Source organism: Lissotriton helveticus, chromosome 12, assembly GCF_964261635.1.
Source record: "Lissotriton helveticus chromosome 12, aLisHel1.1, whole genome shotgun sequence".
Lineage (NCBI taxonomy): Eukaryota > Metazoa > Chordata > Amphibia > Caudata > Salamandridae > Lissotriton > Lissotriton helveticus.
The window spans coordinates 785,840,737-785,855,316 of record NC_136073.1 but is presented as its reverse complement, the minus strand read 5'-3'; the positions used below and the strand labels follow the sequence as shown (position 1 = coordinate 785,855,316).

Below are 14,580 nucleotides of genomic sequence, written 5' to 3'. Positions count from 1 at the left end.
TCAATGCGTCAGAAAACAATAGCTCAGACCAATCCTAGGAATAGCAATGTAAATGTAAATGTAAATGTAAATGTAAAAGCAATGAACAGGCGAGAATGGATCAAATGCACTAAGCAACATTAAAAACATCCTACTCAAACGCCCAGTCTTCAGTGTGAGCCATCAAGCAACCAGCGAACCAGCCATCAAGCCACCCTGCGAGCCAACCATCAAGCCACCCAGTGAGCCAGCCATCAAGCCACCCTGCGAGCCAGCCATCAAGTCACCCAGAGAGCCAGCCATCAAGCCACTCTGCGAGCCAGCCATCAAGCCAGCCATCAAGCCACCCAGCGAGCCGGCCACCAAGCCACCCAGCGAGCCAGCCATCAAGCCACACGGCGAGCCAACCATCAAGCCACCCAGTGAGCCAGCCATCAAGCAACCAGCAAACCAGCCATCAAGCCACCCAGCGAGCCAGCCATCAAGCCACACGGCGAGCCAGCCATCAAGCCACACGGTGAGCCAGCCATCAAACCACCCAGCGAGCCAGCCATCAAGCAACCAGCAAACCAGCCATCAAGCCACCCAGCGAGCCAGCCATCAAGCAACCAGCAAACCAGCCATCAAGCCACCCAGCGAGCCAGCCATCCATCAAGCAACCAGCGAACCAGCCATCAAGCCACCCTGCGAGCCAACCATCACCATCAAACCACCCTGCGTGCCAGCAACCCAGCCCCTTTCCAGTCAAATCAATTCATTCTTACTTGAAGGCTTACCACTTCCAAACTAGTGCTGCAAATATCACACACAAAAAAAAACCATCTCCAGTCGTTAAATTAAAAAAGTAGAGCGATGAGCATGAAACACTGCCGTGCCTAAAACCCGTGTGTAATGCAACTGGTGCTCATGTAAAGCGCTCTGCAATCTTCGGCTCGAGTTCGCGCTCCCTGAAAGGCTAGGTTATTATCGGCGCAGATTCCTCAGGCTCCCCTCCTCAGCAGCAGAGAGCCGACCCCAGGCATGGTTTACAGATAGACTAGCGCTAGATGGCGCTGTGTGTCAGGCAGGAGATGAACACAGCCAGGGCCGTCAAGCAGGCGCCCAGTTCCACGCTCCAAGGCGGCCCCGCCAGAGTTTCACACTCTGGATACGAAATGGCCACCGCGCTGGGAAGAGACCAGCCACAGCTAGCCGAGCAGCACACGTGGGAGCCCGCCTTTAGCCGGGCTCCCAGCAGGGGACAGAGTCTATTTCATTAAAGCGAACCGACGTGACGCACTCACTCCAATTATATTCTCCCAGAACATTATTTCAACGCTACTCCGCCAGCACTATCGCTTCAGTGCGGCAAGTGACCGCACACACCGCCTCGGACACTAGCAGGCACAAAGCGAGACCGCCTGCCAAGCTCACGGAGGCACACGGTGCGACAGGCAGCGCTACAGAGAGGGCACGTATTGATTATTACCCGTCTAACAGCATTCTCCAGATTTAGGAAGGCATTTGAAACACTTATCACTGCTAAATGGTACGCCACAATCGGGGTTTGTGTTTTTGGACAAAATGTGTCAACAGGCCTCAGACAACCCCCTCTATTAGCACAATGCCGGCTCTCTCCTGCACGGGTAACTCCGCACACCAAGGGACACCCTCGATGAGTGAGGCCTTAACCGTGGCTATACGCCCGCCGAAGAGCCCTATTCTGAGAAGCATTGGGCGGGGGAGCAAGCCTCCGCCTGAACAGGTCTTCGGTAAAGCCTGCCTGACTGACTTCCTTCTCGGGCCAACCATCAACAGACACACTTGAGCACGGGGCCAACCATCAACAGACACACTTGAGCACAGGGCCAACCATCAACAGACACACAGGTGCACGGGGCCAACCATCAACAGACACACAGGTGCACGGGGCCAACCATCAACCGACACACTGGGGCCAACCATCAAGCGACACACTGGAGCACGGGGCCAACCATCAACAGACTAACTGGAGCACTGGGCCAACCATCAACACACACACTGGAGCACTGGCCAACCATCAACAGACTAACTGGAGCACGGGGCCAACCACCAACAGACACACAGGAGCAGAGGCCAACCATCAACCGACCCACTGGAGCACGGGGCCAACCGCCAACAGACGCACTGGTCCAACCATCAACAGACACACTGGAGCACGGGGCCAACCATCAACAGACACACAGGTGCACGGGGCCAACCATCAACAGACACACAGGAGCACGGTGCCAACCATCAACAGACACACTGGAGCACTGGGCCAACCATCAACAGACACACTGGAGCCCTGGACCAACCATCAACAGACACACTGGAGACCTTATGCAACCTAGGATCCCAACTTCCACGTGACTGCTTTGCAAGTATTGATGAGATGGTGGGATTGTCAAAAGAGCCACCTTGCATCTTGCAGAGAGCCACAGAGAGTATATCAAAAGCCTTTGTTCAATGCCTTGTGGTACCTTAATATACTGAAAAAAATCTCCAACTTTAGCGAGATCATGTGCTGAAATAATTTTTCAGGAAGGAAACGAGGTCTAAAATCTATGAATAGTTTTGCACAACTGAAACAAAAACGCCACCCACTTAATCAGCAACTCAAGTATGCAAACCCTTCTCAGCATTGGCTGCAGATCTAAAAATCAAATGATAAGACACTAACTTTAAAGCCAGGAACTATTTTCAGTCAGTTTGTGAATCTATAGGAACATACAGAAAATACTTTTCATTCCATTCCAGTTACACCCTAGAAGTTAGCATGGTACCTACATGCCTCCCACGAAACGAGCAACAAGATAACATGATACAAACCGACCCTACCACAAACTGCAATCCTCTCAATTCCACCCTTTTCCTCCAACATGCACACAGCTCTTGCACAATAGAATCACGGCTCACTAAATTACCACACACACACACAATTCCCGTTACATCACATGACTGATGTAGACAATTTCTAAGAACATTTTATCTCATTGAAAACGAGTTGATGGTTCGACAATTAACAGAAACATTGGCACTACAGCCTGCACCATCACAAGGGAATTGTGTATCATTTGCACATGTGCATTAAAAGGACTCTCAGACGTGGGCTCCACTAGAACCAAAGTTGGACCTACAAGCTTTGTTTGCGGCATTGTTCTAGTAAGGTTTTCAAAAAGTCAAAATTACTAGTGTATGTTTCGTATATAGTACGTCAAATTAGAAAATAAAACATAAATAACAATATGGGACTAAGGTGCCTAAAGGCAAACTTTAAAGAAAACAATTCATTGCAATTCAAAAGGTCATTATAATCACAGCAATCTCAAAGTCCATTTAATTTGAATGACCATGTTGTATTGAAACGGTCTTCTTTCTTTTTTGCAAGGAGACTTTACACTCAAACGGTGCTGAATGCTTTGTAGGCTGCACAAAAGACTACCCCAAGAAACGTTTCATCCACCGGGGAATAGGGGCATCACCAACATAGGACAATTTCCCTCCGACAAGTTTAAGGCACTTCAATCCGTACTACAAATGACGCCCCACAATGATCACCACAAAACAAATTATGGAGTCTTCGTAAGGACAAACCTATATTGTGCATTTTATAAGGCAAACCATTCGAAAAAAGCATTAAAAAAATATACATATATTTTTAAACCTGCATAAATGTGAGTCTGTAATTGAAAGAATCCCACTACTGATCCTCAAACTTAAGAACAGTAGCCCTAAGAATATACCACTTCACATTACAGTATATAAGTGAGTCCTAAGATCTTGAGAACGGTCAATAGATTAGAGACATTTCTTACTTCCAATTCAGATCTGAAAGAGTTCTCCCACAACCATCTAAGATACATGTCCTCATCTTTTAGAAGACTGAATAGAAAGTAGTACTTTTGGTGAATGTAATGGGCCTCTCAGACAAAAGAAGAGTATTTGGACAATATATCCGAGTGCTAGGTAGTTAGCAAAGTGGTAGAACGCCTGCAGAGGGTTGCAATATTTGCAGCACACTCTGACAAATTGGGCTCTAATAAACTTTATTACGCCAATTAATCTTATCATCTTGCTTAATCAGTCAAAGTGTTTTTGAAAAGATACGGCTGAAGAAGCAGACCTTGTTTAGGCCTAGCTTTAGGAGTTCCCTGAAAACTGTTTACTCCAGTAGTGCTCAGAAGAATGGGCTGATTAAATCCTTTAACATTTAAATGCCCCTAAATGCTTTCCCTATCCAATACGGAGGGCACAAGTCTGAATTATTTTTGCCCAAAGGACCCTGAGGTAAATTAGGCAAACATTCTGGTCCCTGATTTCAGAATGCGTGAATGAAAGTACTGGGGATTTCGGAGTTTAATTCTTCATTGGACCCTATGTTAATTGAGTTCTGCAACATACAATTAATATCATGATTTAGCAAACTAATGCCCAGCATGGTTCTCTGTTTATCCGGCCTCTGCACTCTGATGATAAATAGCTAGGATAGAGCAATGCAGATCACAATACTGTCACCAAGTCTGACTAACTGCAGTTGGTCGCTTACTTAAAGGATTGCTAGGATCTTATGAATGACACATTGAGAGTTAGAAGTTGGTTCCTTCAATCTCTCAGTAAATTTATTTGGTGCTCTAGAAGTATGTTTCTGGGGATAGTCCTGTGAGATTTCTTAATTTCTGCATCAGGGCGGGGGCTATCCCCATAGATAAAGACAATACTTAAGAGTGTTGTTTTCTCTTCTGCACCAGAGTGAAAAAGGATTTGGGCCTGCAAAGGCAGAGCAAACGCTCTCTCACCCAGAGGTATATTTGGTCTAGGTTGTGAGCCCACAGTCCAACATGCCTTTAGCGTGACCAGCGTAAAACGCTCTTAACTCACAGTACAGGGACATTTACAATAGTCTTTCTAAACTACTTGTAAAAAAGTGCAAGGAAGGCCAAAATACAACGGAAAACTTTTTATTAGTTCAGCTGTGTAACACAACCTCTGAAAACTATCACAGATGTATGTGCCTTCATCTAAACTATTTAACATGTTCTAAGCCTGGGGTAACAACAAGACTCCTAAAACTAACCTACACAATATGTACAAACTCCATGGCATTAAAACTGAAGGGACTATGCTAAATATACAAGGTGTTCCAACGTCATATACACCAAAGAAAAATACTTCTATTTAACATAACGACATAAATGGCATTTTCCAACATACATGTGAGCACACTCCAAGATGAGAAACCAAGGATTTCAACGTTACTGCACCAAACTGTTGCATGGAATAAAGAAATTACAAAGAGGATCTAGAAAATGGATTGTAACGCTGGATTGCATTATTAACTTTGTGAAGCGCTTACTACCCTGCTGTGGGGCGTTGAAGCACTTATCAAAAGGAGCAGCAAGCTACACCATGTGAGTGTGTGCATGAAGTATGTTGTCTTTGCTTGGACCCTATGTAGGAAGTGTTCCTATGTCGTCTGTGATGCCCACAGAGGTGCTACTGTTGGGCGCAGCATTTGGCAGTGATAGCTGGTGAAGGATGAGAGATAGGATGAACACATGCAGCAAGTAACAGCATGAATCACAACAAATGAAGACGATGCTTTGTAAAACTTATACAACAAGTTACACTGGAGGGAAACTTACTTTTGCTCAGTTAGGATATCGAGGACACTTTCTGCGAGCCAAAGATTCTTGGCAGTCACATCCCCACCTAGAAAGGAATAGCAGACAAGGAAGAAAGGTGAGGATGGAGAGAGTGAGACGAAGAGCTAGAAAACAAAGCTACCACTTGTAATGGATCTGCACAAAAAAGACATTTTTGAAAACAATGATGAAAAACGTGCAGATGAAGTGCAACTAATTATACGGATGTCTCATGTCCACTCTTAGTGGAATACCTTTATGGCTTTACAATAGCTTTTAAGATACTCTAAGCAATAAACACTGACTGCAGCTACTCAGCATTTTACAACATTAAGACTGCAAGTTCTTCCTCTCAGAAGGGGTGTGAATGGTGAGGGATAGAGTAAGAGAAAGATAGCTACAGAAAGAGTGAGAAAGAGGGGGCAAAAACAGAGAAAAAATGAAGTCTAAGAAAAGATAGGATAAGAGGAGCATAATATGGAAAGAAGGGTAAAAGGGTAGGGAAAAACAGCTCATGAAAAAAGAGGCGAGAGAGTGAGAGAAAGTCAGTTTAGAACTGCGAATCACAAATGATACAGTGTATTTTTTGTAAAGGCGTTTGACAACCTATAAGTTTACCTGAAACACCACACTTTGACAACAGATGCCAAAGAGATAGGATAGCAAAGTGGAAAAAGATGGAGAATACAGTCCAAAGTGCATCCAGAACAATTAATGCTCAGACATTACAACGGTAACCACCATAACTTTGCTGATTGACCAGATACAACTACTCAGACTTCCCAAGACTCATCCCACCTCATCGCCCTCAAGGTTGATGCTTTTCTGCTGGTATGTCAGAGAACATAAAGTTGACATAGAAGTTAATTCGCAAATAGGCAAAAAACGGTACTTGTCAACCTAGCTCTACATTATAAGTGACAACAGGACCTCAACACGGACTCAGTTCTTACAACAGGCAGGTAAGGAAGGGGCATGTTTGCCTTTGAATACTTAATGGAAAATCTTTTTAATACATTCAAGGCCCAACCATTTTACTACAATTTTCAGCACACAATGATCTCAGGGGATGTGCTCTCAATCCTGAAGGTAAATCACTATACTACGTTCAAGCTGTCGAGTGTTGGTGGAAGAGAGGCAGAATCCTAGCTTTGTATGTTCCGATGCCTTTGCAGCTCAGGGGTGTCCTTCTCTGCTCCATCTACATTGACGCAGCTATCACTCGGGCTCTGGAGGCAGATGCGAACATGGGGCTCAAACCTGATCTACAGCCATCGTACTTTTGTGGTTTTGAAACTTCATTAGTCTTCTTGTAACTCCCTTAGGTGTGTCAAGTTTGCAGTTCACTCTTTGCACCTTATTACCAACTTCTTATCTAAACAATTCTGAACCAGAGAAAGGCTAATCAAAGGCTGCCTCATAGACATCTAACCGTGGACACGAAAGATAGAGCAAAATGTTCTTGGCAAGAAAATAACCATACAACTAGACAAGAAGTTAAAGGCCTTCCTAGTCGGTGATAATCTGTGTGGAGACATCACTCGTCTCTATTCGTAGATTTTTTTTCTTCTCTCTTAGCATGCAGTCTGCCAGGTGTTCCAACGATTAAAAGAGTGATCTACTTTATCTGTCCAACAAAGCAGGCATTCCGGAGGATACTAAAGTGGTAGGACTGGAACCTCACAGCTCGTTTCCGGTCATTGGGAGATGCCTACTCTTCTTATTAGGGAGAGCTTTTGAAAGAGGAGGCGGGATCACTTTTACACATTACCTAAAGCACCAGGGGCTAAGGGTAGATTAATTCACAAGAAAAAAAAGCTTTAGCTTGGGGGTGTATGGCTTTGCTGACACTGGTGTTAGAAAGGGCTCCATTGTGAACTTCATCAGATAGGGCACCAAAGACTTTAGCTTTCCTGTGTGGCTTGCAACTCGAAAATAGAAGACATTTAGACTTGGGATACCGTGTTAGGAATATTAAGGTACGCAGCTGCACTGCTGTGCTTGTAACTTTTTTGAAACTGATGAAGCCAGCCACTGGACGAGATTCAGCACCAAATCTGGAAAGGTTACTCAGTCTCAAAGATTGGCCCAGACCCAGTCCAATCTGAATTCGAGCATGGCGTATGAAGCCTTCTAGGATGAGAATGCTTTGCAGGAGGCGTGTAAGCTCTAGCAACATGTTTTAACCTTGCATGTGTCTAAACTCTTATTAAATACCGATTAATTAATATTTAAAAATTATGAATCGAGAATTATTTTAAAAAAAGTGTTTGCTGCATATCAGACGTAAGACAGAAATAATCCATTGTCTACAGCGCTAATGAAGAACACACAAAGGAGATCCATATTTTACTCAGATATCGGTCGCTCGTCTAATCCTGTCTGGGTGGTACCAGTTGCATCCCAAAATACTGGCCGGTGTTGACAACACTGCCACACGTTATTCCCAGGAAGAACTGGAAAAGGCAGTCCTTTGGAAAAGCAGCCCCGAAGACCTCTCTGTAGGGGTAGGCTTTTAGAAAGCCTCTGGTGGTGCTGTAGCACTGGATAAAAAAGTATGTTTGCTATTTAGAAATAGAGTGTTGCGTTCTACGGAATAAGCTTTCATAGGAAAATAATCCTCATAAATAAGAGTTTTAATGTATGATTATTATTTTCAACAAAGTTGGTCCATGGTGGTAAGCAATAACTCCAACCTAACATCTAGGTTGGTGAAGGCTTCCCAACTCATTGATATGGAGGGCTACGGAAGGACACATAACCAGCCTGCCCATGGGTGGTCTGCAGTATGTAAAAGGATGCCTACCAACTCTTTAAAGAATTTCCCTGGCTCGCTAGTGACGGAAATGTCTCCAAATAGATATTAGTTTCGGATTAAAGAAGGAGTGTCTGCAACTTCTGAGAAGCAGACCAAGCCCAGTTACAAGTTTTATTTGAAAGATACATATGAATTATTAGTATTTCAGAAGAAGACATTTCGAAACCAACATGGTTCTCCCACATTGAAAGAAACGGTGAAAAGAGCAGCGGTAGGAAGCAAACCACAACAACTAAAAACCAACTGGGATCCAAGGGGAAAAGCAGGCAAATGCTATCAGGAGAGGCACACCAATTTATGTGGAAAGACACACAAGCTATGTACTACTCCAGACTATTGTTATTAACTACGTTTTGAGAAGTAGTTTCAAATCCCATCACAGGGTAGCGAGTCGTACAACTGGCCTCTATCGTTTACACCAGGTTCTAAATTTGGTAACTCATTTCTATGACGTAGCAAAAGTTGCTACCAACGCTTGTTACACATGGTTGCGAAAACATTAAAGGGCTCCCAGAGCCGGTCAGCAAAACGCAGATTTTCTGCTTTGAGTTGAAGAAAAAAGCACAGCTGCAGGCGGGGAAAGGAAGGCAGAGAAGGTGGTGGGGTTGGGTAAGGATGGCAGATAAGGCTTTTTTTAAAAACTTGTGTCAGGGAGGATACGCCGCCATCAGCGCTTAGAGACCCCGGTGGTTATAACGCGCTATACAAATTAAATAAATAAATAAATAAATAAATGTTAACGTAAGACTTCCCCATAGCTCCTCTCACCCTCTGTAGCAGCTGATCCTGGGGACCATAAAAAACAAAATTATAACTTGGGTAAAAAGTGAATTACAGGGTTGTTTTTCACTTGGGGGTTCTGACCGACCTCAAACAACTCGAGCTTCGCTCTCATTGTCTAGCTGATGTCACCAAAAACACCACGGTGAAAAAAATCCCCGTAAGTCTCTGTTACCCATCTACAAATCTGCATCTTATGTATGGCTCTGGTAGAGACCCACTTTTATGAATAAATGAATTCAAATTCAGAAACTCACTACTATGACGTAGCAACAGTTATATACAAAAGCTGTTACCCACTGTTTCTACGTCATAAAGGAATTCCAGGCAGAGCTCTCACATACCCAGCCAGAACAGCACTGGAGGGAACACAGCTTCAACAGCAGTGGGGTGGAAAGTAACAGAGTGGTGGGGTTGGATGGCAGGAGGCAATTTTTTTTTTTTTTATTTGGTTCAGGGAGGAAAGGCTATGTCGTGTATGGTTCCCCCTTACTAGTCTCCATAACAATTGATAGCAGAAGGCAGATGATTTGGGTGCCAAGCCTAAAATAACATTATAGATGGGTAAAAAGTGAATTAGATGGATGTTGTTTACCTCAGGGTTCTGTGTGGTATCATAGACAACCCAAGCTTTGCTCTTGTTGTCTATTTGATATCAATCAGAACCCCCTGTTGGAAAACCTCCCCATAATTCACTATTGGCCTTCTGTAAGTTATGCATGGCTCAGTGGCTAATAACATTCGGTACCCACTGTAGCTATGTCACCGAGGCCTTCCAGGCCAGGCTGACAGGGCAGCACTGCTGGTCAGCTTCGACTGAATGCAGAATGCGCAGCTGCGGGAAAGGAAAGCAGGGAGTGCGGTGGGGGCTGGTTAAGGATGCAGGTAAGATTTTTTTCCACATTTGGATCAGGATGGAGAGGGCATTGTATGTATGGCTAGCCATTACTCCTCTGCCACCGAGTAGCACATGACAGCACCGGCAGATGATTTTGAGGGCCATACATAACAACATTATAGATGGGTAAAACGTGAATTACAGAGATATTTTTTCACCTCGAACAGGGACAGATGATTTTGGGGGCCATACATAACAAAATTATAGGTGGGTAAAAAGTGAATGATGGGGATCTTTTGCACCTCAGGGTTCAGAGTGATGTTATAGACAACTCGAGCTTTGCTCTCGTCTATATGTTGTTACTCAAAATTCCTCATTGAAAAACATCCCCTTAATTCACTGTTACCGATTTAAAATTCTATATGTTATGTATGGCTCTCAGAGAGCACTAGCATGTAGAACTGAATTCTTAACCCAATAATGTACTGCTTTGACGTAGCAACAGTTGTTAACAAAAGAGGTCTGTCATAGCAAAGCTGGAAAGAAGGGAGCACAGCTTCAGGAAAAGAGGAAAGCACAGACAGAATGATAAGGGGGCTGGCAGGATGCCAAGAATCCTCTTTTTGAATTTGGGAGGAGAAGCTATGTTATGCAAAGCTCCCCCTGCATATGCGTTGGAGTTCCACGGAAGAGGACAGTGTGTCCTCTTCCGTGGACCGAATAAGCAATGGCAGATCGAGTAAGTCTAGATAGAGCAGCCACCAAATGCAAGTACAATATTTTCAGTTTGATCTCAAAGCACTTTCATAGATGCGATTTTTATTTGTGATAAAGAAAATGCCTATTGAAAGCAACACACTTTGTCTTAGTACAGACTATCCGTTCTAACACTATAAAATATATTTAACAGAAATTTCAAGTCTAATCTATGAAGTGAAATGCTAAACGTAAGTGGTAACAGAAGCAAATAAGTCTTACAAGTGTTATTTGGAATAGGAACTACAAATTTAGCATTCATTTCAATTGAAAATGTGTGATCTATAAATGACAGTGCCCTATCACATGATACCCTATTAACATTTTTAAAAAATGCCTGCCTCATGTCCATTCAAGCTAGGTGGGTCGCAAAAGTTTGTAATTTTAAAAATTGGGTCGTGGTCCCAAAAAACTTTGGGAAGCACTGCTTTAGGGTGCTAACACAGACATCTGACGTAAAAGGTAAATGGCTCCTACTCTGGTTTGAACTGCCTGAAGAGAGGTTTACACTAGGTCATTTCTACAGTCCCAATACTAATTATCTGGATATGTGATCTATATTAACTACTGGACTGGCCAGATTTTGGCAGCTACTGATATGGGGCGTTGGCCTTACCCCAATACTGGACCTTGATGTTGGTAGATCCCCTAGCTTCTTATGGCAAGCTAAAGTCAGCCAGAAAACAAGGAACATTACTCACACAATAGTGATTACTTTATGGATTTGCACTAGAAAGGATTACTTTCTTGCTCCCCCCCTCAAAATATATTGCCTCGTGGCCTCAAATATGCTTATAAATTGCTATTTGGGAACTCAGGATTGAGTTGAAGTTATACCACTCAAGTGTCCACCAACTAGAGGCTTCTGTAGATATTTAGACGTTCACTTTGGTCAATTCTGTCTTTATTGCTGGCATGCAAGATGAAATCCTTGAGTTTCTAAAATATGATCTGGACTATAGAGTGTAGCTCGTGAATAACACTAGGGGGTGAGTTCAAAGCAGAAATTTAAGGAGCTTGCACAAAATTTTACAACAATGTCACAAAAGTCCTCACACTTAGGACTAGCTTAGTAAATGTCCCATCTCTGCAGCTGAAAACTTAGGCTGTCTGACAACTGTGTTACTGCACTCCAATAAATGTTCATACGTACTCAGACTCCGGAACAAAAGAACAATAATTTGAATGCACGAAAACTTCCAATTTACGAATGCCGTCAATGCTGTGGGAGGATAATGGCTCTAATGAACAAGGAGGTGACAAGAAATAGTGAAACGCTCATTACGTATTGTGCTCATACTTGTTTCGTATCTCGATCTTGTGGGTACCTCCTCACTGCTCACTGGTAACCGGGGGCCGATTTAGGGCTCTGCTTGGTTCCAGGTAGCTACCCCACGGGCGCAGACTTCGGGCACCATCTTAGGAGAGGTAGACGTTAGCGCACTAGTGTTCGGGCGATTGACGGCCCAGACACCATAAATTGGACTAGGAAGGCCACGCGAACCATATGAGAACTTAGGGGTCCTGAGGCGAAAAGCCGGGAGTCAGGGCACACACACGCAGTCATAGCTCTCTCCAGCTCTTAGGCTGCATTGATTTTTAAATCACGCATTTTGGTGCTTTTACTTTACTATTAAAAAATTACGTATTGTGCTCATACTTGTTTCGTATCTCGATCTTGTGGGTACCTCCTTACTGCTCAGCTGGTAACCGGGTGCCGATTTAGGGCTCTGCTTGGTTCCAGGTAGCTACCCCACGGGCGCAGACTTCGGGCGCCATCTTAGGAGAGGTCGACGTTAACGCACTAGTGTTCGGGCGATTGACGACCCAGACACCATGAAATGAGCGTCACTTCCCGTCCGCGCAGCGGGCGCACCTGTGGCGCGCCAGAGGCCAGCCCGTCTGTGCCTGTCCGGGCCATACTGGGTTTAGGGCTCAAAATTCTATCGGTTTCCTCTAAACACCGCAGGATATACTCCAGGGACGAGCTTATACAGCGAAGACAAAAGGTAGGCCTGATGTGGTCAGCCTGAGAGGTCAGAAAGCCAATCCAGGCAATGTAGTCGTGTCCTCAAATCACCCAGGTAAAGACAACTGGTGAACAGGCTTTGAGTCATCTTAGCATGGCACTTCTGAATTGCCGGTCACTACCTAAGCACGCATTCGAGCTTAACCTAATGATCCAGGGTGGCAACCTGGATATATTGTTTTTAACAGAGACATGGTTATCTCCCAATTCGGAGTTTGATATCGCTAGTGCCCTTCCGGATGGTTTCCTAATGCAATGCCAACATAGGTCACATGGGAAGGGAGGTGGGCTTACCATAGTCCATAAAGACAGGTTTTCATGTAGGATTGAAGACAGCTGTATATCTGACTCAGAAAGTATTCATTTCATCATTCAAATCACCCCTAATATTTCCCTGTCAGGTCTCCTTATCTATCGCCCTCCGGGCTGTATAAGACAGTTCATAGGATCCCTTCTAGACATTACTATAGCCGCAGCTGCGTCATCACCCAATTTCATTATATTAGGGGATCTAAATCTACATTTTGATGACCCTGATGATAAGGTGGCAGTTGATCTTAGGCTCCACCTTAAATCTTTTGAGCTTAATCTTATAAATAAGGAGGCCACGCACTCCAAAGGACACCTTCTGGACCCAATATTTTCTAATATTACTCAGTTGGATTCTAGCCCCCCTCTCCCTCTCCCATGGTCCGATCATTTTTTAGTCCCGTTTGCATGGAAAATTTTCACGGATTCACCATGTGCTACAGCTCCGCGCACCTTAGAGAGGGCTTGGTCTAAACTATCCGTGGAGAGCTTGACCCTGACACTTGAACAAACAGCTCCCTTGCCGAATCCAGATCCATTAGTGGCGGATATAAATTTTCAAAGCTGGCTGATTAATTCCCTAGATATGGTATTACCCAGAAAAAGTTTAACAAAGAAGAGTAGTGTCTTTAAATCACCGTGGTACACAACAGTACTCAGGGATCTTAGAAAAACGTACAAAAAATTAGAACGCATATGGCGAAAAGACTGGGACTCCAACAATAAAGCGGCTTATCGATCTGCTATGATGCTTTATAAAGCATCCTTGAAAAAAGCCCAGGCGGCTTTTTTCGAAGAGAAAATTAAATCCGCTTCTAACTCGTCCAGGGAAACTTTTAAGATAGTAAAGGAACTCCTTAAGGTACCCTCACCCCCAATTAGGCAGGAGAGCTCAGAAGCAAGATTTAACCAATTAGCGGATTTTTTTACACTAAAATCCAAAACATTTTAGAAAGTTTACCATATAGTGTGCCACTTTCTGATTCTGATGACCACTCTGCCCCTACCCCTTGCCCTACCCCTGGCCCTTTCCTGGACTCTTTTACCTGTACATTCAGGGAAGATTTTTGTAAAGTTCTGTCCTCTATGAAAAGTGGCTCCCCGTCTGATCCCGCGCCTATGTATATTCTTAAGCGGATTTCAGATGCTATCGCCCCTCTAGCAACTGAACTTTTAAATGCTTCCCTCACTCGTGGTGCTGTCCCTCCTAGTTGGAAGCAGGCCATGGTGAAGGCCCTCTTAAAAAAAACAGGGCTCGATCCTCTTGATTTGGCCAACTTCCGCCCAATATCGCTGTTACCAGGCCTCAGTAAAATCGTGGAGAAAATGGTCAACCAGCAGCTCTCCTCCTTTTTGGAAAACAACAAACTGGGCTCGATCCTCTTGATTTGGCCAACTTCCGCCCAATATCGCTGTTACCAGGCCTCAG

At 44.2% G+C, this 14,580-nt stretch overlaps 1 protein-coding gene across 1 annotated transcript in view; it reads right to left on the bottom strand.

The window, feature by feature from the left end:
• The window catches only part of INTS3 (integrator complex subunit 3), a 649,525-nt gene that overhangs the window by 333,988 nt on the left and 300,957 nt on the right, over positions 1-14,580 (bottom strand). Inside the window, exon 6 of the mRNA XM_078670092.1 lies at positions 5,622-5,688. Within this exon, the coding sequence (XP_078526218.1) occupies positions 5,622-5,688 (67 nt within the window). The remainder of the gene's footprint in view (positions 1-5,621; positions 5,689-14,580) is intronic.